The 25,657-nt window shown below is 50.8% G+C and overlaps 1 protein-coding gene across 3 annotated transcripts in view; it reads left to right on the top strand.

The window, feature by feature from the left end:
- Positions 1 to 25,657, top strand: part of Dlgap3 (DLG associated protein 3) — a 64,799-nt gene that overhangs the window by 7,032 nt on the left and 32,110 nt on the right. For all 3 annotated transcript variants that reach the window (XM_055611394.1, XM_055611392.1, XM_055611393.1), the window contains exons 2-5: positions 17,014 to 17,096; positions 18,511 to 19,662; positions 23,517 to 23,722; positions 24,028 to 24,100. In XM_055611394.1, the coding sequence (XP_055467369.1) occupies positions 18,562 to 19,662; positions 23,517 to 23,722; positions 24,028 to 24,100 (1,380 nt within the window). In that variant the 5' untranslated portion in view covers positions 17,014 to 17,096; positions 18,511 to 18,561. The remainder of the gene's footprint in view (positions 1 to 17,013; positions 17,097 to 18,510; positions 19,663 to 23,516; positions 23,723 to 24,027; positions 24,101 to 25,657) is intronic.

Below are 25,657 nucleotides of genomic sequence, written 5' to 3' on the forward strand. Positions count from 1 at the left end.
GGGATGTAAGTTGGTAGGTTGTCTCTTGGATGGAAAGAGTTATTATTATTCTCACTCAAATTATTTGAGCAGATACTTTTTTTTTCTTTTTTGCCAGGCACGGGACAAGGGACAAGGGAATTTCAGAGCCTTTCTCTAAAATGTCTTTCCCTGAGTGAGGTGGGACTGGGATGAGTCTAGGGGTAGACATGTTGCTAACAGGAACAACTTTGCAAATGGAGAGGCGGGAGACTGGGAAGTTGCAAATGTAAGTTTGTTGCTAGGGACTAGATGATGGGTTTCTGTCTAGGTGCCTATCCTGTGAGTGGGGCTGTGATGATGTATACATACATTTGTGTATATACATGTGGGCACAACATACATGAGCGTATGTATGACTGCATACATCCATTTATACATGTGACTGTGAAGGCAACTAAACCAGCAGATGGGTGTGTGATGTGTTCACCCAGAGATACAGATGTGTGGCCATGTGTATGTGAACACGGATGTGAGTCTGTATATGTACTTACACATAAATAAATACATATGTATGTACTTGATAATTTAGGAGTGTATGAATATATGTGCAAAACGTTGATTCATAGAGAGAGGGAGATAGATACTGAATTTGACTTGACATTGGCTCTGTCCAAACGTTGTTTTCCCACTAGCTTGAACTTGGTCCACTCCAGTGTCTGCCGCTCTTCTCTAGAAAGCAGGCGTCTCTAAGTCTCATGTCCTGGGAAGACAGCTAGTGCCCATCACCATTCATATGAAGGCAGTTTGCAGAGAGAAATCTTGAAGACAGCTGTGAAAGAGCTCTGGTCCTGATGTTGTCCAGATGTTGTGATGTTCAGGGGTGTTGGTGGGGGGTGTGTGAGAGGAGAAGCCTCAGCACTGGTCCAGAGGTTTCATGAACTACGAAAATGTTGGGCGAGATAGAGGAAGGGGACGGGATGTTAAGGAGGCCCAGTGTGTGTGTGTATACATATGTATATATATATATATATATATGTGTGTGTGTGTGTGTGTGTGTGTGTGTGTGTGTGTGTGTATGTATGTATGTGTGCCCACCCATATGGGACATGTGGCAATGTGTGTATTACTTACTTATCTGAGGTAGTATATGCATATTTAACGTAAGTGTGCTTTCTAATAACGCATATGAATACAAAGCTGCATGGGTATACAAGTGGACACGTTCATAAATGCTAACATGCACACATATGTGAACATCATATATGAGATATCCCAATACATGGTAACAGTGGCTGATGGCAACTTGTAGCCGTAAACCTTTGTATTTCTTCTACTCATTTTTTTTTTTTTTTTTTGGTGTGTGTGTGTGTTTTGAGACAGAGTCTCGCTCTGTAGCTCAGGATGGCACAGAACTCAGTATGTAGCCCATGATGGCCTCAGATCCATGGAAATCCCTGTCTCAGCTTCCTGAGTGCTGGGCTTATAGGTACGAGCCTCCATGCCTGGCTCATCCAAGGAGGATGATAGCTTACCAACCGGCCCTGTTCCATCACATCCACCTCGCCCCAGGTGGGCAGTCGCTCAGCCAGTGTCTGTTGTACGCTGACAATGTTCCAAACACCGTCCTTGACAATCCGGCTGATCCTCAGCTTCGAGTGACTTACAGGCTAAGGAGGAAATGTGGAGGCACAGGAGCATAATGGTCACCAGGAACCCGAGGAGGAAGTTAGGTCAGCTCTGGAGTGGGAGGGAGGAGTTTGCCAGGACCCAAAGAAGGTGGCGCGGGGGTGGTGGACTGAGCTAAAGCTTAAAAGGGGAGCAAGCATTTTGGCATGTGAGCAACTGAAGGAAACAGTATTACAGGGCAAGAAGGGTCCCATTGGACGGTGAGATGGCTCAGTGGGGACAGGCATCCCCAGGACCTACACAGTGAAGGAAAGAATGCCTCCTCGGGTCCTCGGCCTTCTACAAGCATACCACAGAGAATTAAATAAGCACAGGTAAATGTATAAAATTATAAAGAAGAAATGCCCCTAGATAAAACTATCCCTTTTTCCCCCTCCCTCCTTTATTTCCTATCTCTTTCCCACTCCTTTCTGAGACAGGGTCTCAAATCAAGCAGGCCTAAGACTCACCAAGTAGCAGAGAATGACCTTGAACTTGTGATCCTCCTGCTTCAGCCTCCTGAGGGCTTCTATTACAGGCCTGCACCACCATGATAGATTTGATGTAGTTTTGGGGATCGAACCCATGGCTTTGTGCATGCTAGGCAAGCATGTCTCCTGCCATGGTCATGTTTTCCACCTCACTGGGAGTGACATCTGGAGTGCCTAGTAGTTGGGCCAGAGAATTATGTGTTAAACCATCACCCATCACCTCCCTAGTCCCAAGAGGCTTCCTTTTCATCCCATAAAGCCGGAAAGCCCCAACATGAGGCTTGACACTTTCCTTCTCCCTCAGCCTAAGATGCTCTTTTAGACAGTCATGCCACTCCCTCCCTCCCTTTCTGCAAATCTTGGCTCAAAAGTCTCTTTTCTGCAGAGGCCTCCCCAGCAGTCTAACTTAAATAGCCTCTTGTCACTCTACCCCCTCACCTCGGTCTATATATATTTCAAATTTTCGCCCGCCACCGCCGTCACCTCACGTTGGTTCCCACCTCACTTTCCTCCCTAGACCACAGACTTCCCAGGAATGGGAAGTTCGTCTGCTTTGCTCATTGTGTTATTGACTGCGTTACGAAGAGCATCTGGTTCCGAGTAGGGCATTCTCATTTATTCGTAACAGATTATAAAGGCATTACACACTCAATGCCGATGGGACGACTGGATCAAGGTGTGAGGCGGGGAGACCAGTTGGGACGCTGCTGTGACAGCTTTGGTGAGAAATTATGAGGCCTGATGTAGAACATGAACCATGCAGGACGAGGAAGGGTAGCATCATGTACACACGTATGGTACACACACACACATGCATGCACACATACACACATGTATTTTAGCCAGTCATACCTGCTCCCTTTGGGGAAGGCTAAGGAGAGAAGTAGGTGTGTGTGTGTGTGTGTGTGTATGTGTGTGTGTGTGTGTGTATTCTATGTATGTATGTGCTGTGTGTATGTCATGATGAATACCCCCACGAGAAGCTGGACAAACCTCCAGCTAACCCTGGCTGCTTTGCTCCCTTCCTTTTGGATCTTGTCACTTTCAACCCACACACACCCACCTCTGCCAGCCAGACTGCAGAGGGCTGCTAGGCAGGGTCTCCGTGGTTGCGTGGTTCTGTTGCATCAGTGACGCAAAGCTCCTGCCTTAGGGAATAGGCTAGATTGCAAGCAGGACCGGAACAACAGGAAGGACCTTAGCAAGTCAGAGCCACAGACAGAGAAAAGAGGACAAGCTGCAGACCTTAGGCTCAGCTCAGACCCTGAAATCAGATGTGGTACTCTCCCTGACCAGTCTACCCACCTCCCCTGGTGGGGTGGGTACTTTAGCCAAAGATGCTTGGGAGCTGTTGGTTTCTGGGCCTGTGATGTGAAGTCAGGTCCCATTTCTATAGGATGGTCTATATAGGGTTTGGCAGTATAGGAGGACATTCTCTTTGTGTCTTGACAGAGCATTTCCCCCTCTCTCTCAAGGGAGCCAGGGCCTTTGAGCTTGTATTGCAGAATAGGGAACTAAGGGCAGACCTCAGGCAGGACCAATGGGCTACTAGCAAGAAGGGACCTAGGCACAGTCTGTGATCGATGCTGGTGAAAACTAAAGACATGGGGGTGGTGGGTCGCCCTTCCCCCACTCCCTCCCTGACTTCTGGGGAAAGGGGCTATTCAAGGCTAAAGATTTTTTTGAGTGTTCCTTTCCCAGACCTCTTCACCTAGGGCTAGGTTGCTTTGCAACGGAGAGTCTGGTACTAGAACCCGTTCTAGTTAGTGGGGTGGAGGGGACCCCTCTGCCGCTCTCTCGCCTCTCTCTTTGGGGCGAGGGGCCGGGTGCTGCAGCCTCTCCCTTCCCACCTGGGCTGTGAGCTTGGGGGTTGGGCCGAAACAGCCGCCAGAACCGCCCACCTGCCCGCGGTGTCATGGCAACGACTCTGCCCACGTGGACTTAGAGGAAAGGGAGGAGAAGAGAGGAGGAGAGGTGTCGCGATGTGAAGATGGGAGGGGGCTTCCCAGGGTCCCTTATGCTAGGGTCTCCACTCCTCAGCTTGGACTAGCCCTGACTCCTTTCTCCCCAGAGACCACAGGGGAGGGTGTGGCTGTGTTTCGGTCCAGGCTACAGAGGGTGCTTGTCCTTGAGTGGCCTGAGAATGATGACCTTGGCCTCTTACACGTGGACCTTGGCTGGGGTTCTGGGGAACATGGGGTGTTTGCACATGCACGCTTCTCCATGTCTCCCCATACAAGTCGGGGGGTGGTGCTTGGGGCTGAGGGGATGAGAGCCCGACCTACTTCTCCATTTTCTCACTATTTTTCAAAAGGAAAATGACCCACTTTTCAGCCAATCGGACTGGGGCCTGTTCCCAGGCTGATTCCCTGAGCCCCCCTGCCCAGGCCTCTGCCCCATTCCTCAGCCTCTCCGCCACGTGCTGGACCCACTTCGTAGGGGAAGCAGGTGCACCCGTTTGGAGGGGTTCTTCATTGCCATCTGTACTAGGCTTAGGAAAGATCCTGCTCTAGCTTCGGGTAGGGGTGGGCCAAAGCTGGTTTGAGAACAATCAGCCACTTTGGGCAGATGCCCTTGACTGCCACAGTCCTTGGCTCTTCGGATGTCTCTTCTCCTAGCCCCTGAAGGTCTCAGGGTGCACCTACCATTTCACGGGATGGAAGGGAAGGATTCTGGGGATGTTGGAAGGGCTGTGCCTTCACCCAGTTTGTTTTAGTGGTTCGTTGGTACTCTGGCTTCCTAAGCTGCTCGTTTCCAAGTGAAATGGAAAGCCTTTTCTTTCTGTCTGCTAGCGCCTGCAGCGGATTCCGTATTCCTTTGAGAGACCCCTCAAGAAGGGTTCTGCTTGGGCCTTGTTTCTCAGCCCCTCCCCCTCTAGGATATTGGTCTGGGCCTTAGCGTCCCCTCCCTCCCTCAACTATATTGGCCTGGGCTGGCTTGGGGGGGTGATTAGGGATTTAATTATTTAGTTTCTCTAGCTCAGTAGATTAATTCCATCCATCACAGGCAGGCCGAGCCTTCTCCCCCTCTTTGGGCTGCCTGGCCAACCCCAGAGGAAGGGAGCATCATTGCTCACCTGGGCCTACTGTTGGATGTGGGAACGATGGATAGAGTTCTTGTTGGGGGAGGATTTGACATTGAGCGGATGTGGGTGCCCATGAGATGTAAACACATGGAGCTCTCGCAGGGGCATAAGCCTGTGGACAGATGTGTCATGCTTGCGTCTTGTGCGGCTTCTGCGCACCCAGGCATCAGTGACTTTTGAGTGATGGTGCAGATGTGGACAAACCCTTGTGGAAACGGTGTTTCTATGTACTGAGTGTCCAGGACTCTGGGTGACTGCACAGCGGTAGCACTTAACATCTGGATGAGCATGAGGTAAAGGTGAGCAGACAGCACCTGTGTGTGGCCATGTGTGAGGGAGAAATGGTAGGTGTGGAGCTTTTCTTGAGGTGAGTGCTGGGCCAGACCTCTGGGGGTCTATCTGCTGACCTCATCAGAGGACCCTTATTCAGAAAGACGTTTCTGATACATACCTGTTCAGTCTGTGTTGGTCTCATTGAGGCTGAGGGTGTCAGCCCTGAATCTACCATCTGTGTCACCTCAAGCAGCTTTCTTTACCCTCTAAGCCTTGGTTTCCTCATCTGGGACAGATGATAATGGCAGCTGTGATGACTGTGTGAGAAGATGGTTTTCTCCCCTTGTATTTAACACAGTGCTTGTGTGGTTACATCACTCAAAGAGCTTAGCCTGGGTGGTGGTGTACTCGTGTAATCCCAGTACTTGGGGTGCTGAGGCAGAGGGATCATAAATGGATGAGTTTGGGCCCATCTGTACACTGAGTTTCAGGCCACCTTAAGCTATGTCTCAAAAAATCATAATGGGCTTATGGAGAGATGGCCCCATGGTTAAGAGAGCTTGCTGCTCCTGCAGTGGACCAAGACTGGGTTCCCAGCACCCACACTGGATGACCCACAATTGCTTGTAACTCCAATGCCCTCCCGTCCCCTGTGAGCATTGCACATATGTGTTACGTGTGAGACAAGCAGTTTTATACACCTGCACATAAGTGAAAGTGAATAAATGGATAAATAAATAGGTAATTTTTAAAGCAGTTGGGGAGTCTGGGGATTCTGGTACAACCTCTATCCCCAGCATTGGAGAAGCAGAGGCAGGCAGATTGTTGGGATTTTGTGTGTGTATGTGTGTGTGTGTGTGTGTTGGTGGTGCTGGGGCCCCAACCCAAGACCTTGTAGATGCTAGATAAGCTTTCTACCACTGTACTGTCTCCTGGCCTAACCTGTGATTTTTGAGGTCAGCCTGGTCTGCATAAGTTCCAGGCTAGCCAGGGCAGCATAGTGAGACTTTTTTTGCATTTTGGTTTCTTGAGGCAGGGATTTTTCTGTGTAGCTCTGGCTGCCCTGGAACTTGCTCTATAGATCAAGCTGGGCTTGAACTCAGAGGTCTGCCTGCTTTTGCCTCTCTAGTGCTAGGATTAAAGGGCTCATAGTTTTTTGTTTCTGTCTTTTGAAATTAAAAGCAGTAGAATCTAGGTGTGGTGGTATACACCTTTAATCTTAAGCACTTGAGAAGCAGAGGCAGGTGGATGTCTGTGAGCTCAAGGCTAGCCTGGTCTACACAGAGAATTCCAGGACAGGCAAGGATACATTAGGGAGAACCTGCCTAAAAAAAATCAAAAAAGCTAAGGCTGTAGCTCAGTTGGTAGTGCTTATCTGGCATGCATGACCCTGGGTGCCATCTCCATCATCTTGTAGAGCACACCTGTAATCCCACCTGTCAGGAAGCAGAGGCAGGTGGATCTCTGTGAGTTCAAGACCAGCCCAGCCTGGTTTACATAAGTGAGTTCCAGACTAGCCAGAGCTACGAAGTGAGACTCTGGCCCGAACCGAACCGAAGCAAAGCAAAGCAAAGCAAAGCAAAGCAAAGCAAAGCAAAGCAAAGCAAAGCAAAGCAAAGCAAAGCAAAGCAAAGCAAAGCAAAGCAGAACAAACACAGCCCCTACTACTATTACCACTAAAGTCATTCTCAGTTACACAGCAAGTTCAAGGTTGGCTTGGGCCACAAACCGTAGACTTTGGAGTCGACAGGTACATGAGGTTTTTCTGTTCAGAGCTGGGCTCTGCCTGCATGCCTCCCTGGGCAGGGCTCAAGCTGTCTGCTTTGGGAGTCTGGCCTGCTTGCAGGGTCATTTCTCCTTTCCCCCAGTGCTTCAGCTGTTGGTTGCTACTTCTTGATGAGTGGGTCACTGAAGCTGAACCCATTGAGCGTCTACTGTATTCTTTGCTTGGCCATGTAGAAACATATATCTGATCCTAGCCTCTAAGGAGTTCAACGCTTGCAACCCCCCCATTTGTCCCACTGTACAGAATAAGGGCTACGGGACAGAAGAGGAGGTAGCAGCTGCTCTGTCTTGGGCTTCATGGGGAGGCCACTCATAGTGAGTACTTCATGTAGGGCTGGGATGGAGCTTAGCTGACAGAATGCTTGCCTTGCCTCAACAGAGCCCTGAATTGGAACCTCGGGGCCGCATTAACTGGGTGTGACGACACATGCTTAGAATCCCAGCTCTTGGGAGGTAGAGGCAGGAAGATCAGGTCTTTATGCTCATGCCCAGCTACACAGTGAGTTTGAGCCTGTGCTACTTGTGAGCCTGTCTCAAAAGCAACAGCAATAAAATATACGCATCAGAGGTGCAGTTGACAGGACAGGTCTGCTCCAGGGATGGCTATTATGGTTTCGGCTGCTTCTTGCCCTGCACACTTGCCTGCCGTGCTCCTCATCCCTCGGCTTCCCATTCTGTTCTCAGGTCCTCGAAGTGCAGAGGTTCAGAGGAGAACTGGGCTTAGGCATCCCTGCGGCTAGGACAGGGTCAGCAGACTTCAGGCAGATTCCACCCTGGAGTCAGCCAACAAAAGGCCCTTCAAAGGGTCCAGCCTTGCACTTGGTTCTCCTGTAACACCGACCCAGAAAGGGAGGATGGGCCTTTGTGCCAGACATTGCTGTGCCAGTTCTATAGAAGGCTTGGGGGATGATATGCTGACCCTAAGTTGTAGGCTCCATGGCAGGGACATGTGACCACTTGGCTAGGCTGGGAGTAGGAAAGGCCATGGACTTGGCCTGGCACAGAATCACGTGTCCACCGGACCCCTGTTGAGTCGTAGCTCCTACTTCTCGTTCTTTGGTGGCCATGGCAGGCTCAAGTCTGGCAACGCCTTGGAGGCCAGAGCAAGTCAAACACAAATGAACCAAGGTGCTATGGTGTTCGCGTGAGAAGAGACATGGGGATGGAGACCAATGTACCATGTCTTGGATTGATCGTTGTCCAAGGTAAGGAGGCAGATATCATTGTCTCCATTTTATAGAAGAGAACACTGAAACCCAAGCAGAGAAAGCAAGCTGTTTAGAGTTCAGCTAAGAGAGCATACATGCAGGTAGAGAGCTGTCTTTTCAGTTCCCAGTTTGAGACTGCTGAGCTTTCTCTCCTCCAGAGTGGGAAGAGAGACTGCCATTTATGGCTACAGAGGACTCTGGAGGTCTGTGAACCAAAGGGCTCTAATTCCCTCAGGTTCCACCATTTTGGGACACTGGAGCCGCTCTGCTGTGTTCTGCAGGCTCCTCGAAATGTGGGAGGTCTTCAAAAGCATTCTAGGCAAGTAAATTCCTGGATGCACAAAGTGAAAGAGTTCCCACAGTTCCTACCCATTTCCGATCCAGCAGGCGTGGCTGCAGTCTCTGCCCAAGGCTGTCTGAGAAATGCTTAATTCTCATGCATTTAAATCTTCAGCCAGCCCTCACCTCGGCACAGTGCTGGGCATCTTATCTGCATTACTCTAATCCTTGTGGCATCACAGACCTGAGAAAGACTTGTGAGAGAGGAAAGCAATTCCTTAAGGCCCATGGTTAGTGACTGTTCAGCTCAAAACTTAGAAAAGACACTCTGTCACCAGCTAACCCCGGCCAGATCCTCAGAGGAGTTCTGGTCCTGGGACTCCTCTCAGCAAGAGAAGGCTTCCAAACTGGGGGGTCTCAGAGACCCTTGAGGAGTGGGGGTGGAGCGGAGTGGTGGTAGACATAGCTGGGACAGGAAGTCATTGGCCATGCGGAATAAGAATGGTCAACACATTTGTATCTCAGAGAGCTTCTGGAAGAAGCTTCCGGAGGAGGAGGAGGAAGCTCACATTTTGCTTACAGGGTTTCTTGGCTCTGAGGCCCCAGCTAGAGAAGGAACTGGCATTTAACACGTTGGAATGACAGGACCTACTCAGGCCTGGTGGTGGACACTGAGCCTTACCCCTACAGCTCAGCCCCCAAGAGCCTCCTCATGGGCTTGTCCATCTCTGCAGCATTGCAAGGGTCACCCTTTTCCTTCTTTCTTCTTGACCACTGCCTTCTCTGTGCAGAAGAGCACATCGGGGTGATACAAGCAAACAGGAAGAGGAGTGCTGTGTTTAGAGACAGGATTCTGAATACTCATCTTTCTGAGCTCTCCAGAGCCTTTGGAGGGAAAGGTGTGGAGGTCCTTTCTGTGGGCTTCCGTGCACAGGAGAGTGGGTGAGGGCAGCAGGGAAGCCATTCATTCATGTCTGCTGGCACCAGGCATTCTAGATCACAGACTGCTTCGGTAGTCACTGTCCCCCTGGAGCTGATGTGTTTACCACTGGAAGCCATACCATAAAAATGTAATGGGTGAGGAAAGTAATTTCAAAGATTCCTAAGTGCTGTGGGGCCGCAGAACAGGGTGATGTAGAATGGACCCGGGGAGGACTTTAGACTGAGTGGTCAGGGAAGGCATGTCTGAACTGAGCCCCAAAAGATGAGACAGAGGAAGCCGTGGGGATATCTGGGGCAGAGTGTTCTGGCAGCAAGAACATCAAGTGCAAAGCCCCCTGAGGTGGGATTTTCAAAGAGATTATAGGTGGGATGGGTTATTCACTGGTTTCCATGAGCAGTGCCTGATGGGTCAGGAGATGCATTTAGACTCCAGCCTGCTGAAATGTCTTGAGTGTTTTTAGAGGAGTAAGCCCTTTTTCTGCAGCCTTCTTGCCCCGAGCTCCCAGAAAGAGCTCATTAGATAACGTAATGAAGGTAAGGGAACATGCCTGGAAGCTTCCCTCCTTCCATGCTGTTCCTCCTTCTCCATTTCCTCTGGCAGGGACGGCAGGAGAGACATTTTCCTTGGACTCTTGAGGGCTAGGGTTGGGCCATGTGGCTGGGTGGCCAGGGACCAGGGACAGGGGCACTCACCTAGCAAAAGAGCTGTTGACAAAGATACAGAGCCAAACTAAGGTCAGGTTGGTTAGTGGGGCTCAGATGAACGTGGATGCAAGAAGAGCTGAAGGGGGTGGGAGGAATCCATGGGCAAAGATAAATAATTGTGGGATCTGAGTTGCGGGCCAGAGGTTCTGTGTTACAGTTCATGGGGTGTCCTCGATCCCTATTCCCAGTGGGCATGCAGCTGCTGTCAGGTTCAGGAGTGGTCTGGGGGTTAAACAGGGAAGCAGGTACAATCCTCGCTTGTTTGGTTCAGTTAACACAGAGAAAGGAGGATGGTTAGGCGCCCCGAAGCTAGAGCTCTCAGCAGCATACAGGGTTTACTCACAGGCATGGAGGAACCCAGGCTCCCAGCAACTGGACAAGCCCTAGGCCTCGCTTTCTGGGAAGTCTGTTATACTGAAACCAGTAGATGACCTCGTGGGCCCCATGGGAAGGAGAAGGTTGACCCCTGTCAAGGAGCGCCAGCATCTTTCTGCTGCTATCTGGACCATCTTGTCTAGCCCGTAGTTGCCCCAGCAGCTGCCCGAGGAAGCAGTGAATCAGCTAATATTTAATTTTTGAAACCTCCATCTTCACCCAAGGCACCGCTTGTGTCAGCGTCCGAGACACTGGTTTTTCTTGGGCACATGTGGATCCCTGGTCCCAGATGTGGACCGTCTAGAACAACCTGTCTGTTCACCAGCGGAGTACCTTCGGCCTCAGATGGTTGTCTCAGAGAGAGAGAGAATGACCTGCTCAAGGTCGCACAGTAAGCCGGTGAAGCAAGGAAGAAAAATAAAACCGCACATAATGATAGCCGCTTGTGTGGAGTAGTTACTGAGGAGTTGGTGTGATAAGTATAAAACATGTCATTAGCACTTTGATGATGGCTCTGATGTGCCCATTTTATAGATAAGAATATGGTGTAAGCATGGTGAATCACTGGTCCTTGTATACACAGCTAGCAAGTGAGCAGAAAGGGATTTGAAGCTAGGTAGTGAGATGGCACAGCCACACCAGTGACTGCTTTGAAGGGGGAGGGGTCTGCGAGTTACCTGGGTCTCAGGGAAGAGGTGTCAATCCTAGACCCTGGGGCCCCTCCGAGGAAGCCCTCTGACTTCTGCAGCACTTTCCCTTCCCCATTTTCCATTCTTTTTCTGGAAGGTAATTGCTTGGGGCAGTGACAACCTCCTGGCGAATTACACAGCTGGCTTCCCAGTGAGATTTGTAGCAACAACCTCGCCAGCCTGGCAGCCCCCAGCAAGTTCCGGTTTAAGAAACTAATTGCTGGATTGTGTAGTTGGTGCTAAATTGGGTAATTTCTTGGTGACGGCATCTGTGCCACTTCTTCTTCCCTTCCCAGATAGATTCGAGGTCTCTCACGGAAGAACCTGTCACACACAGCGCCCTCCCAGGCTCCCTCATGTTCCACTTCCTAGCCAGCCATAGGTAACTGCGGAAGTGGCTGCCTCTCTGGTCAAGAGGTTCGCCATCTGGGCAGCTCTCTGCCTCATGGGATAAGAAGAAAGGTGACTGGGTGTGGTAAAGTGGAGAAAATGGGTCTGGGATGTAGCTCAGTAGGTAGAGGTGTTTGCCCAGCTTGCAAAAGCAAACAAAGCCCTGTGGTTTGGTCCCCAGAACCACACAAACCCGAGTTCAGCCTTGCCTCCAATCCTAGGATTCAGAAATAGAGGCAAGATGACCACGAGTTCAAGTTTGACACATAGTTAGAGACCAGCTTAGGCTACATGAGACCTTGTCTCCGGGTGTGTGGGGTGTGTGTGTGTGTGTGTGTGTGTGTGTATGTGGTCCCCATAGAGGGGAAAAAGCTAAATGAGGCTCTTCTTAGCTTTGTGGAATGTATGAAGTCTTTTTATTTGTTTGGTTGTTTAAAACCTGTTACTTTCTCATGACACTTCATAAGCTCGACTTCTCCAGGCTAAAAGCAAAGCCATCAGGCTGTGGAGTTGGGCAATGTGAGCTTTGCTATTAGCTCTCAGTGTGATCTGGGGTAGGCCCAAGCCTGGGTTTTTTCCTTTAGATGGGAGTGTGAAGAGGAATGATGTTACCTCTTTGGGTAGTTTTGGGAATCAAATAAAATGCCTTAAGTGAAATGGACCTAGTTCTTTGTAGGCATACTTTTACTCAACAAATACCTGCTACATGGCCAGGGGCTGGGGGCCCAGAGAGGGAGGAAAATTGTGGGGCGGGGAACGAAATGAAGATGGTCAGAATTCCTATATGGAATTCACATTGTATCAGGAGAGAAAAAGAGTCACAGGGATTTAAAATGGTACCTAGATAAGAACAGGGTACAGGATGCCTTGAGAGCAAACAGCAGGGGGATCTGACCTAGTCAGGGAGGCCAGAGAAAGCTTCCCTGAAGAAGCAACAACTGGGCTGAGATCTGAAGGGCAAACAGAAGTCAGCGAGGCAGAGGTGGGTGCGGAAAAGCTCTCTGGACAGGGAGTAGGCCCCATGGTGTGAGGAATCATGGAGCTGAAAAAAGGCTGGCTTGGCTGAAGCAGAGAGCCTGAGCAAGTGTGTGGGGGGAGTGTGTGGGGAGAGGAAGCTGGAGAGGCAGGAAGGGCCAGGCGTGTGGGCTCAGTTGACCAGGTTAAGATGCTAACCCAAGGACACGGGAGAAGAAAGCCGAGAAGTGACATGACCACACCTGCTCCCGGGACAGGGAGACCAGTTAACTAGAAGCCTTCTGCATATGTCCCAGCAGAAGGTGATGTCTGAGGTGCAGCTGGATTCGGGTAGCACTGCTTTCCGCCACAAATGCAGAAAAATCTGGCCAACGGTGGTTTAAAATAGAGTTTGCTCCTTATCATATACAGGCCTGGAGAAAGGCAACCGCTTGTGTTGGTTCTGTGGCTCGATGGTGTCAGGACTAACATCTCTGCGATTTCCTAAGCCTCTCTCTCAAGCTGCATACCCTAGATCTGGCCGTCATTGTCTTAATCCAGCCAAAAAGCAGGGGAAGGAAGAAGGATGGCACCAGCAAGCCCATCCCCTCTCACAAAGGCAGACTTTTCTCCAGGAACTTCATATCTCGTGTATAAATCATTAGCCACAATGGAATGGCGTGGCCTCGTCACAGGGGAGGCTGGGAAGGGAGAGGGGTTTGGGAATCAGTCTTTGCTAGTCAGCCAACAGTGATTGGTGGGTATGGGACTAAGTGGGCCCTGCTATTTTTAGAAAGCAAAACCCATAGGAAGTGGTGATGGATTGGATGATGAGTCCTCCCCTCGATTGCTTTTTCCTTCCCATTCATTGTGTTTAGTAATGAGATGGGGGCCGAGGCGGGAGGCATGGGATCTGAAGAATAGTACATAGGAGGAAGCCAGTTCATAATTAAATCTTTCCTTTAAAACTGGGTGTGGTGGCCCAGAAATGCAATCCCAGCACACTGGAGGTGGAGGCAGGAGGATCAGAAATTCAAGGTCATTTTTGGCTGTGTGAGGAATTCAGAGCTGGCTTGGGTTATATGAGATTTAAAAAAAATTTTTTTTTGAAAGGAAATACAGGGATGGAATAGCCCCTTCCTTCAGTAACTTGGGTTTAGCTGTCTTACTGTTTGTATGCTGAAGACTCTGGACACCCAAGTAAAGGCTTCTGGTGGGGTTTGCTTGAACACCTGTAATCCCGATATTCAGGAGGCTGAGGAATGAGGGCATCCATACTTGGTCTACACAGTGAAGTCCTGCCGCAATTAAAAAAGAAAAAGAAAAAAGTATGGGGCTGGAGAGATGGCCGGCTCAGTGGCTAGGAGCCGCTGGTGCTCTTGCAGGGAACCTGAGTTCATTTTCTAGCACCATGTGATGCGATTCACAGCCACCTGTAACTCCAGCCCCAGGAGGTTGAAAGGTCTCTGCCCTGCGTGGCCACTGATACTCACATTTGAATGCCCCACATGGGCACACAGCATATACATAATTTAAATTAAAAAAACCCACATCTTTTAAATATGAAAAGAAAAAAAAACAAATGAAGGGGTGATGCTAGAGATTACATTGTGTAATCTTTGAGGGTTTTAAATTTTGAATATTAATCTTATTATTTAGTGCGCTCATGGGGGTGTGCACACATGTCAAGAGGCACACGTAGAGGTCAAAGGTCAATGCTGGGGCTCTATTTTTCTCCTTCTACTTTGTGGGCTCTTGGATCTAGCTCAGATTGTCAGGCATGGCAGCAAGTGCCTTTTCACCCAATGAGCCATCTCACCAGCCCCAAACTTCTAGGGTTTTAAAATGTTTTCATATGCATTGTGCCATTTGATGTTCACTAAAGTCCTGGGTGATGTGTGAACAGGTGCAGCTAGGCTTAGAAGATCACACCATTTGTCTGATACCTTAGACCTGGTCTAGGGGCTGTGTTTTATTCCTAGACAGTTCTTCCCTGTAGGGGCAAGGGAGCTAGGGGTGTGTCTGGAGAGGAGGGACTCCTGGAGCTCCGTCTGAGGCTAGAGCTAAGGGAACATGCATTGGTGAGAACGAGAATCAAGTTTGGCAAGAGCTTGATGACAAGCTGGATGAGGGGGTTCACGTCTGTAATCTCAGCGTTTGGGAGATGGAAGTAAGATCAGGAGTTCAAGGTCACCCTTGGCTACAGAAGGAATGGTAGGCCAGCCTGGGACACATAAAACCTTTCTCCAAAACCAAAACCAAGACCGTTGGAGAGATACCTCAGTGGTTAAGAACACGTGCTAGGATCTGGGTTTGTTTCCAGCACCCACGTGATGGCTCACGGTGATCTGTAACTCCAGTTCCAGGGGGATTTGACATCTTCTTTTGACCTCGGCAGGCACCAGGCACATGCATGATGCATACATATGCATACATGCATACATGATGACAAAACACTTGTACATATAAAGTAAATAAATCTTAAGGAGAAAAACCAAATCAAAACAAAATATCTCAGTGGAGCCCAGCAGCTTGGTGGCAGCAGGTGTGGAAGGCTGATGGCAGGGAATTCCTGCAAACACCCACCGTTGGGAGGTTCATCGTGAGGTGCCAGTTTGATATGACCATAGACAAGGAAAACGGATGGTGTGAGGCTCAGCTAAAGTGGCCTTTGTTCTGTGAGTCTTGGATCTATGTCTTTCTTGGGGGCGGGCAGCAAAAAGAATATGTCATGGACAAAGCCCTTGGCCAATCAAAGCTTCACCCAGATGGGAGCTGCCTCTGAATGGTTTTCTGCAAGAGCTCAAGCTCTTGGTCTGAACTCCCCTCTGTAATCTTAGCAAAAGGACAAGAGAGGAGAATTGTTATAGAGCCAGGCTCTTGGTATCAAGAAGGTCACCCCAGTGTCACTCTAGGCAAGACAACAACTAGCTAGCTCTTTTGGTCCAGGCCTTAAAGCTGGGAGTTACACATGTCTGAACCTTTCCTCTATAGAAGATTCTTACAAACATCCACAATCTTCATTGTGTCACATTCCTCCGGGTCAGGAAGTTCTTCCTGATGTCTGACTGCGTCTCTTTCACTATTATTAATCATGCCCCCAAAGCGAGCTCTTCCCTCTGACATCCCTGTGTCTAATAATGGAATCATTAGTCTTCCAGTCACGGCTGCCGCAAACTTCAGAGTCGTCTTCCTCCCCGACTCTCTCTCTTCCAGTATTCGACAAACCCTAACCGGCTTCTGGAACTTTCCCAGCCCACCCCTCAGAATTTGGTATTTGCATTCTTTGTCTGTGTTATACACACCGTTTTCTCCAGTGAGAATTATCTTTTGGCTACCCATATTGTACTTGAAATACCCTCTTCCCTGGGAAGCCTTCCTTGATTCTTCTCTATTGAATCGAGTCCAGCTGTCAGTCCAAGCTAGCCTAACATTTTGTCACTTCTCTCCAGCACAGCCATTTCCTTATCCACGCAGTGAACACTCATTTAGGACAGGTTCAGGGCAGAGATGTCTGAGACCTGTTTTTTCACCTTACTGGAGACCGTGGTAGTGGGGGAGATGGAGACTGAAGCAAACAGTTTCAGTCTGGTGTGCTTGCTGCTACACGGGGGTACCTGGGGTGTCACAAAAGCCCAACGAGAGGCATAACCCAGAATAAGGAGCACAGAAAGTCTCCATGGGAAGGTAAGGCTTCCTATGAGTAAGTGTTAGCCAGGAGGAGAACTTGAGGGTAGATGAAAGGAGAATCAAGGAGGAAGGAACAGTTTGTGCCAGAATGTGGGGATCTGATAATTCTGTCCTGGGAGAGGTTCTTCCCATCAGACTGCAGACCCTTTAAGGACAGGGGCCACACTCAAATGACCTCAGGATGCTTTTCATTTAGTCTGCCTTGCGGTAGGCGCTCAACAAATGTCTGTGGAACGCAGTCATATTTAAGGGCAATGAGCATGCTGTAGCTGAGCACCGTGGACAGATCACACAGACACCTGCGGTTGGAGGTAGGCCGACCTGTGAGCACATTTGCATATATTTGCATAATGAAGCCAACTTCAATTCCCTGAGGGTCTGAAGCCTCTGCATCATAGGGGATCCAACCAGTCCTGCTTTGGGGGGTTGGGAAAGAAGATTGTCAGGCCAGAGACCTGTCCTGAGGACTCCAGGAGAAATATCATTTCTCCTTTGCTGACTACCTCTTTCTTTTCTATCAGGAGCCAGTGGTCCTGCGCCTGCTGAAGTTAGGATTCTACCTGGTGGTGGGGATCCTGACATCAAGGATGGGATACCCCGGATGGTAAGTGTTAAGAAGTCTTCGAGATGGGGGTTATATTCAGATTCTCAAACCCAAATGCTTGACTTGAAGTGACTCGCCCGTTTACTGGCTTTTCCATCTTCCCATTTTGAGCTTCATTTCTCATGGTAAGTGTGGATAAGGTCTCCACGACAGGATTTTCAGTTGGCTTAGAGACTGAGGTGTGCACAGTACCCAATGCATCACTAATGCTGGCGAAATAGTGGGAGAAGAGCTGCAGACAAGATCGGGAAGAAGCCAGAAACAGAGAGCAGGGGTGGGGAAGCGGTGTGGGGAGGATTGGGTCTTAGGAGGAGGTACTGCTGTCTGGAGTCTTTGAGACTGTCATCTCCTAGTCAGCAGATGGCCCAGGAGCTGGTCTGGGGTGGGGGAGGGCTCCGTCTGCCACAGCCTCTGTCCCTGTCCCTCCTGCTGTCACCTCCTCCTGCCATAGCTCCTGTCCTGGCAGCTCCTGGAGTCCTGATTGGAGGCAACTCTTGCTGAGAGCTGACCTCTCTTGTCCTGTCGCCTTGGCAAGCCTGGGATTGGGGCCAGGGACACTGGTTCCACAATGGCTTCTCCACTGGCTCCCAGCCCCATCGGCCCACTGTTCCTGGGTGGAAGAACTCCTGGGTTCCACTCTCAGTCCAGTGGTCACATGGTGCCTGGTCTAGCCAGTATTCCTTCTCCAGAATCTTTCCTTCCTCCACAGTCCCCTCTCATGGAGAGGGAGTGTGGCAAAGGAGAGTAGGCAAGGGGTGGGGAGTATGACTCCAGCAGGGGAGTGTCTGGAGGCCAGCAAAAGCAGGAGGAACCAACTCAGATTTCCTAGCCAGTGGCTTTCCCCAGAGGAGGGAGAGGAGGAGCCTGTAGTCAGATGAGAGGATGTGCAAGGAAGGGGGGAGGGGTGATGGGGCGGCATGGGGATGTAGACTTGAAGTTAGTTTCTCTTCTTCCATCATGGTGGTGGGTTGGCACCTGCAGCAGGGGGATGTGGGATAGGGTTGGGGCAGAGGGAGGGCTGTGGATCAATTTGCTTCAGCTTAGCTTGTTAAAAGCCAGTTCACCTAATGACTGGTTTCTTTGACTATGTTGTATGTCTGCTTGGGTCTCCTTTTGTTTTTGATAATCTAAGGATATTTAAAGGCCCATTTGGCTGAAAGCATTTCCTCTTGTGAAGAAGTATTTATCAAATTTGCAGCTTTGATGAATGATGGGATTATTTTTGTGCCCTTGTGTCTTTGTCTATTATGACTGTTTTAAGGACTTTCCAGTCCATGTGTGGAGAGATAGTATAATTAATCACAATAAATTGGTATGCACTACCAACGGGGATGCCACAATGCCTAGTGAAAGATGGTTTTAGGTGAAGTGGCCTGTTGTTCAGTCCAAATCCATTTTCTCCCTATTTTCTCAGGAGGTTCCTGGGGCCTGGCCCCCAACAATATGAAGAGCCTTTGCTGAGGCCATGAGGGGTTACCATGGCGACCGAGGCAGCCATCCCCGCCCAGCCCGCTTTGCTGACCAGCAGCATATGGACGTGGGCCCAGCTGCCAGGGCCCCATACCTGCTGGGCTCCAGAGAGGCCTTCTCCACCGAGCCCCGCTTCTGTGCCCCGAGAGCTGGCCTGGGACACCTTTCTCCAGAAGGGCCCCTGAGCCTGAGTGAGGGACCATCATCAGTAGGTCCCGAGGGAGGCCCAGGGGGGGTGGGGTCTGGGGGAGGCAGCAGTACCTTCCCCAGGATGTACCCCGGCCAGGGCCCCTTCGACACCTGTGAAGACTGTGTGGGCCACCCACAGGGCAAGGGTGCCACCCGCTTGCCTCCCACGCTCCTGGATCAGTTTGAAAAGCAGTTGCCAGTTCAACAAGATGGCTTCCACACACTCCCATACCAGCGAGGTCCAGCAGGGCCTGGGCCTGGACCTGGATCTGGCGCTGCCCCTGAGGCTCGCAGCGAGAGTCCTAGCCGCATCCGGCACCTGGTTCACTCTGTGCAGAAGCTCTTTGCCAAGTCCCACTCTCTGGAGGCACCTGGGAAGCGAGACTATAATGGGCCCAAGGCCGAGGGAAGAGGTAGCTCTGGGGGAGACAGCTACCCTGGTCCAGGCTCTGGAGGCCCTCACACCTCCCACCATCACCATCACCACCACCATCACCACCACCACCAGTCCCGGCATGGCAAACGGAGCAAGAGCAAGGACCGCAAGGGGGATGGGCGACACCAGACCAAGGCCACAGGCTGGTGGAGCTCTGATGACAATTTGGACAGTGACAGTGGCTTTCTGGGTGGGAGGCCCCCTGGAGAGCCTGGTGGTCCCTTCTGCCTGGACGCTCCAGATGGGTCCTACCGGGACTTGAGCTTCAAGGGGCGTTCGGGCGGGTCCGAAGGCCGCTGCCTTGCCTGCACTGGCATGTCCATGTCACTGGATGGACAGTCAGTCAAACGAAGTGCCTGGCATACCATGATGGTCAGCCAGGGCAGGGACGGATACCCAGGGGCCGGGCCAGGCAAGGGGCTCCTGGGTCCAGAGACCAAGGCCAAAGCCAGGACTTATCACTATTTGCAGGTGAGGCTTTGTGGGGTAGGGGATCATGTTCTGAGCTCTCACCAGTCTGGTCAGCTGGGGGAACAGTGGGCATGGTAGGGGGGAATCCAGCTGGTCCTGTATTGGAGGTCTTGAAGGCAGGAGACTCTGCCTCTGTGATACCTTGAGCCCCTCTTTGGGGCCTCACTTTCCTCATTTATACAATGAAGGGCCCCCACTAATCTGACCGTATATGTCAATATGAGGAAGACCTCTCGAGCTTTTGGTCTGAATGAGATGTGCTGACCTCTGTCTTCTGGGGCTGAAGGTGGTGTGAGGTTAAGGGAAGGCAATGGATAGCACTGCCTTTGAGCTTCGAGCTTGGCATTTGGAAACTTTCCTCTAGCCGCAAGCCCTTCCCCAGACCTTTTCTATTCAAATCCGGGTGGCCCAGTTATTGGAATATAAAGATCAGTTTCTAGAACATGCCTGTATTTGGGTTTATCGTTACTGGTTATGGAGTGGTTGGGACAGTCCAGGAAATTACGGAGGAGTTTGGGAACACGCCTCTTGGGGGTTTTCTGAGGCTGGTGACACACTGGAGTCTGGGTCCTGTTGTCATCCCAGGCAGGGCTTCTAAAGAGTGGATGGTGAAATGGTGGCTGTGGGACTCTCCCATCCTGTCCCATGTAACCTTGTGGTCCTTTTGTCGCAAGGAGCTCCGAGCCCTTTCCTGGGGCTTTCATTCTAGCCTCAACCAGCTCGTGCTGATTTTGTGAGTGCTCCTGTCATTTTTAGGAGGAAGAGTCAATACAGGTTTAGGTGATCCAGCAGATTCAGGGTTATCTCCACAGTCCACATTCCTCCTAGGTTGTTAACCCACAGTCATTCATGTAATAAGTGTGTCCTTGATACAGTGATCAACAGCCCCGAAGTTGAGTTTCTAGGGAATAGACCAAGAAGATGTTAGGGTGAGTGATAGAAGGGTATCCTGGGTCCTGTGGGAAGACAGAGGAGGCTTCTCACTCACCTGTGGGTGGTGGCTAGGGGTGGCTCGGGAAAGCTTCTATGAGGAATGTCTCCTGAGCTGAATCTCCGTGGAGGAGTTGGAGTTAGCGGAGTGCAGACGGGAGGTGTTTCAGGAAGATTGTACTGCGTGTTGGAAGGTATGGAGAGGTGAGCTTGCATGAGTCTTTGGGGTGACATTGGCCTTGCCTGTAAGTTGTAGACATGTTAGTACTCTTCCGGGGGAATCTCATGAAAGCCCAAGAGAGAAAAGAGGACTATAGCAAAAACAGGACGAGACTTCTGGGATTTGAGACCAGTGCAGGTTGGCTTCAGATTGCTCCCTGCCTTGCTGGGGAGCTGCTCAAGGCTGAGAACAGAAGAGTGCAGGGAGGAAACACCCACCCTTCCTCCCCTGAAACCAGACCTCGCCACCACTTTGCTGCTCCCTGCTGCTTCTCCAGGGCTGTCCTGACCTCCCTGGGGGCTTCCTTTTTAACATGCACCTCACAGTGTCCTGCAGAGGAGCAAAGAGCTCTGCAGTGGCTGTGGAGTGGGAGCCCTGCAGTGTGGCAGTGCGTGCCCTGGCCGGCCCATTTGCTGGCCCCCTGCCATTCCTCTCTGTACAAGATGGGGCTGGAGATGGTTCCCAGGGCCTGGGGTTCTAGAGCATCCTGACACAATGGAGGTTGGGTGGGGGCCTGAGACCACTTGTAGGTGAACGGAAGGCTGCCGGAACCTTTCAAGGCAGCCTAGTGTTCCCTTGGCACATAAGCTAGGGGGTTGGCTCTATGTGACCTAGGGTCTTTTTTGGGGTATTCTTCTCGGTTTTTGAGATAGGGTCTCATGTAGCCCAGGGTGACCTCCATCTGCTTCCACCTCCAATGTACAGCAATTACAGGCAAGAATACATCACCATACCCAGCCTCCTGCCCCTTTAATGAAGCCTGGTTTCTCTCACTGACACGGGTGTGCCTGTGAGCCTTTTCTGGGTCCCTGCTTCGCCCTCAGAGCTTCCCTCAGTTACTTTCCATTTCCATCTTCTGGTGTAGCTCTGGCTCCTCACTGAGCCTGCTCCCTTATGAGGGGATCTCCCGAAAGTCTCTGTCCCTCAGCCTTGCTCCTCTTTAGAGCCTCCATCTTCGCTGTTTAACCTCTTCCTTGCAGCATGCACTTTAAATCCTTGCAGCCTTTCCCCCTTACATCTCATTCTTTACAGTGACCATCATGGACTCCAGCCCGTGGAGTTGATCCCTCCTCCACCAGGGCTCCTTAACACCTCCGTCCCTCAGCTGCCCCTGTAGCTAAGGATCATGTTGACTGGCTCTCTTATAATCAAGACCGAAGATGCCTTTGTCCTAAAGCATTTCTCTAAACCCTCCCTCCCAGTTCCTCTCGTCATTTTCTGTCATTTTCTACTTACGTTCTCAGAGCAGAGACCCCTTCCCTCACTCTCCCCACCCCCCTTCTCACCACAGTCAGATTTTCACATCCTGCCCTTGAAAGTGCCCTGGGCAGTGGTCACCAGTGGCCTCTGGGCAGCAGTCTCCCAAGGGCGCCTTTAATGCCTGTAATAATAGCCAACATTTATTGAGCGATTTCTGTGTTTCAGGCACTCTGTGTTGCTTGTTTATCTTTCCCACCAGTCATTCTGGTGTAAGTATAATTACTTTTACCAATTTCCAGAGAGGGAAAACTGATTCTTAGAGCTTAATTAGCTTTGCTCAAGTTCACGTAGCTAGCAAGTGACGGGCCAGAATTTGCACTGGGTCTCCTAACTCCAGAGCACAAGTTACTAACCTCGGAGAGCACTGTGGCATTTGACATAATTGACTCTTTTCTTCTTGAAATGTCTCGTTTCTGTGACATGGCATTCTTTGACTCCCTCCCACCCCTCTGCCCACTCCTTCTCAGGTGACTTCACAGGCCCCCTTTTCTTTCCTTGAAATCCTTTTGCAAATGTCAGTGGGTCTTTCCGAGTTCTTTCGCTCCCCTTCTGGGGTGTCTCCTTTCTCCCGGGCATCTAGTCACCACCCTTGACATCCGCGTGTCTGCCTCCAGCCCATTTCTACCAGCAAACCCTGAGACTGACTGAGCGTAACAACCAACTTCTCAGTTCTAGGCCAAACTTAGGGCGCTCACCTCTGAACCTGTCACCCTTCCCCAGATATGTTTATCTGGAATTCCATGGCTCAGTGAAGGACAGTAACCCCTCCCCCTCCCAACTCTCGGTCCTCAGCCATCAGCCTTCCTGGGCTCCTGTTCCTTCCCCAGCTAATCAGGCTCTCTCTGATGCTCTTTAGCATCTCTCATCTCCATCTCCTCCTCTTCCCCTTATCCTCATTGTCTTAATTTAGGCTTCATCATCCCTTGCCTGCATAACAGCCTCAGCTTCCTAATTGGCTTCCCTCCCACCACTTGAGCTCCTGCCCCAGCCCTGATCTTCTGACCATCTAGCCTCTGTCTAGACTTCGGAGTGTGCCGATAGGCTCCCTGCCCGGTACCCTCTGTGGTTCCTTGAGAGCTGGGAGAGTCCGAGGATGGGAAGTGGAAGCCTGTGAAAAGGAGGAAGGAGGAGGGGTAAAAGGTGAATGAGGCGATGCTGCAGATATGGGGCTATGATTGACAGGCCACTCAGGCCTCTGGTCTTCAACGCCTTGGCTCTTTCGCTGACCCTCTGTTGAGTGGCTAAAGGTGTGTGGAGGATCATGCAGCAGACTCCCACAAGGGAGGAGAACACCCAGAGACATCCCCTCTGTACCTACTCTTCAGTGTGTGTCTCGCTCCCCGGTAGGGCAGAGCGCCCCCCACTGGCAGTGGGAGGAAGAACACCCTCTCCTCTTAGCTGACTGGTGACGTGTCTGAGAGATAGAGGCCCTTGTCCCTTGCAGGTGCCGCAAGATGACTGGGGGGGTTACCCCACGGGTGGCAAGGACGGGGAGATCCCCTGCCGCAGGATGCGGAGCGGCAGCTACATCAAAGCCATGGGGGATGAGGAGAGTGGAGATTCAGACGGTAGCCCCAAGACGTCTCCAAAAGCGCTTGCCCGACGCTTTGCCTCCCGCCGTTCCTCCAGTGTGGACACAGCCAGGATCAAGTAAGGACGGTGTGGGGGGTGTCGAACATGATTCTGAGTTCCTGCAGGAACCGTGTGTAGAGGGTTTTGGCTGGGTAGCCCTGCTAAGGACTCCGTAGACTGGCTTGCTTTGCCCCATGCAGAGTGGAATCATAGTCTTTGTCTTACTGTTTCTTTCGTATGTGTGTGTGGGTGGGAAGGGGAAGGAACCTCCTACCTAGAGTCTCCTGAAGGAAGAGAACCTGGCCAGAGGCTGTGATATTATCATGCCTTCTCTCCCCGACCTAGCACACTCCCATGCTGACCCTGCCATTTGCCTCTTCCAGCTGCTGTGTCCCACCCCGGATCCATCCCCGGAGTTCCATCCCTGGCTACAGCCGTTCCCTCACAACTGGACAGGTAGGAAGTGGCCCTGTATACGCATGGAGGGAAGGGCAGGAAGGGGAAGTCAGCTCTTTCTAGCTGTGATGTCAGTCCCTCTGTGGAGAGAGAGCAAATGGGCTTCTGGGGAAGCCCTGAAACCTGCCCGTGACTTCCAGAGCTGCCTTGGGCTGGGAATCCCAAAGAACCCACCCAAGTGTGCTCAAAATAGTGAGTGTGTGTGTGTGGAAAAGACAGTGTTGTTTCTCAGTCGTTCCAACTCTCTCCAGGCTTGACTGGTCCAGACTCATAAATGAAAGGTACAATAAGGCAGAGGCTGTCTGCCCCTGAGTTCTGCTGGCACAACCTCCACTCCTTTGGACCACCTTCCCTTTCAACACCCCTGTTTCTTAATCTTGGAGATGACGAAAGTAAAACAGAAGTGATGCTTCTGTAATCTTGGCACTTGGGAAGTGGGGAGTGGGCAAGATCATCATGAGTTCAGGGCCAACCTTGGCTACATAGTAAGATGCTGATCTCAAAGAAACAAGACCAAAAGACAATGTTAGTGTTAGATGTCTCTGAGGGGATTTGTAGGCGCTCAGTGGAAATCATCATCCAAATCCACGTTAGTGGCCCCAAACTGATATTGTATAAAACTGAGTTCCAATGCTGGAGATGTAGTTCAGTTATCAAAGCACCCGCCTAACACTCACAGAGTCCTGGGTTCAAGCTCCAGCTGCATAAAACTGGGTGTGGTGGCACATGCCTTTCTCAGCAGACAGAGCAAAGGTTCAAGATTAATTTATCAAGTTGGAGGCCAGCCTGGGGCCTAAGAAACCCTACCTCAAAGAAAGTAAAGTGACTTCTATACCTAAGTGTAGGCCTCCCTTTTCATTAAATGAAGGCAGTGGTAGCTTCTATTTGAATGTAGGAGACAGGGTTGAATAGAGGCTGGACTACTTACCAGCAGAGTGACCTGGGGCAAGTTCCATGACTTTTGAGCCCCTTCCTTCCCTATTTAAAAATAGGCATCATAATAGCATTCTTGGCACATAACCAGCGCTCCATAAAGGTTAGCTATTTTTGCTGTTTGCTGGGGGGTGTGTGTGTGAGGAGAGCAATGCAAAAAGCCATGCAGAAGACCGTCCATCGGCTCCAACTGTGAGCCTCGGCAGTCTCTCAGAACCCCTTTGTTCCCTTCCCCTAGTGAGGGATTCCAATTTGGAGCAGCCCTCTCTCTGCCCCAAGCCAGCCTCTGCTCCTAGTCCTACTGGTTAATGCTCAGTCTTCGTGTTCCTTGACCATCGGGGACATTTAACATAGTTGATGACACTTCTTCCTGGAACACTTTCCTCCAGCCGGCTTTTCGGACACCCCCTCCCACCTCCATCCTCCCCTCCCCGCCTCCCAACTGCTTATGCTCATCTGTGTCTCAGGATGTCACCACTGGAGTCTTCCAGGGCTCTGTCCCTGCTCTGCTTTCTACACCCCCTCCAGAGGTGATCTCATCCAGCTCGTAGCTTTGAATATTACTGAGAGCCTGATGACTCCCAGATGCAGCAGAATGCCAGCTCAAAGCCTCCCTGGGATGCC

Source organism: Psammomys obesus, unplaced genomic scaffold, assembly GCF_907164565.1.
Source record: "Psammomys obesus unplaced genomic scaffold, mPsaObe1.curated_primary_1811, whole genome shotgun sequence".
Lineage (NCBI taxonomy): Eukaryota > Metazoa > Chordata > Mammalia > Rodentia > Muridae > Psammomys > Psammomys obesus.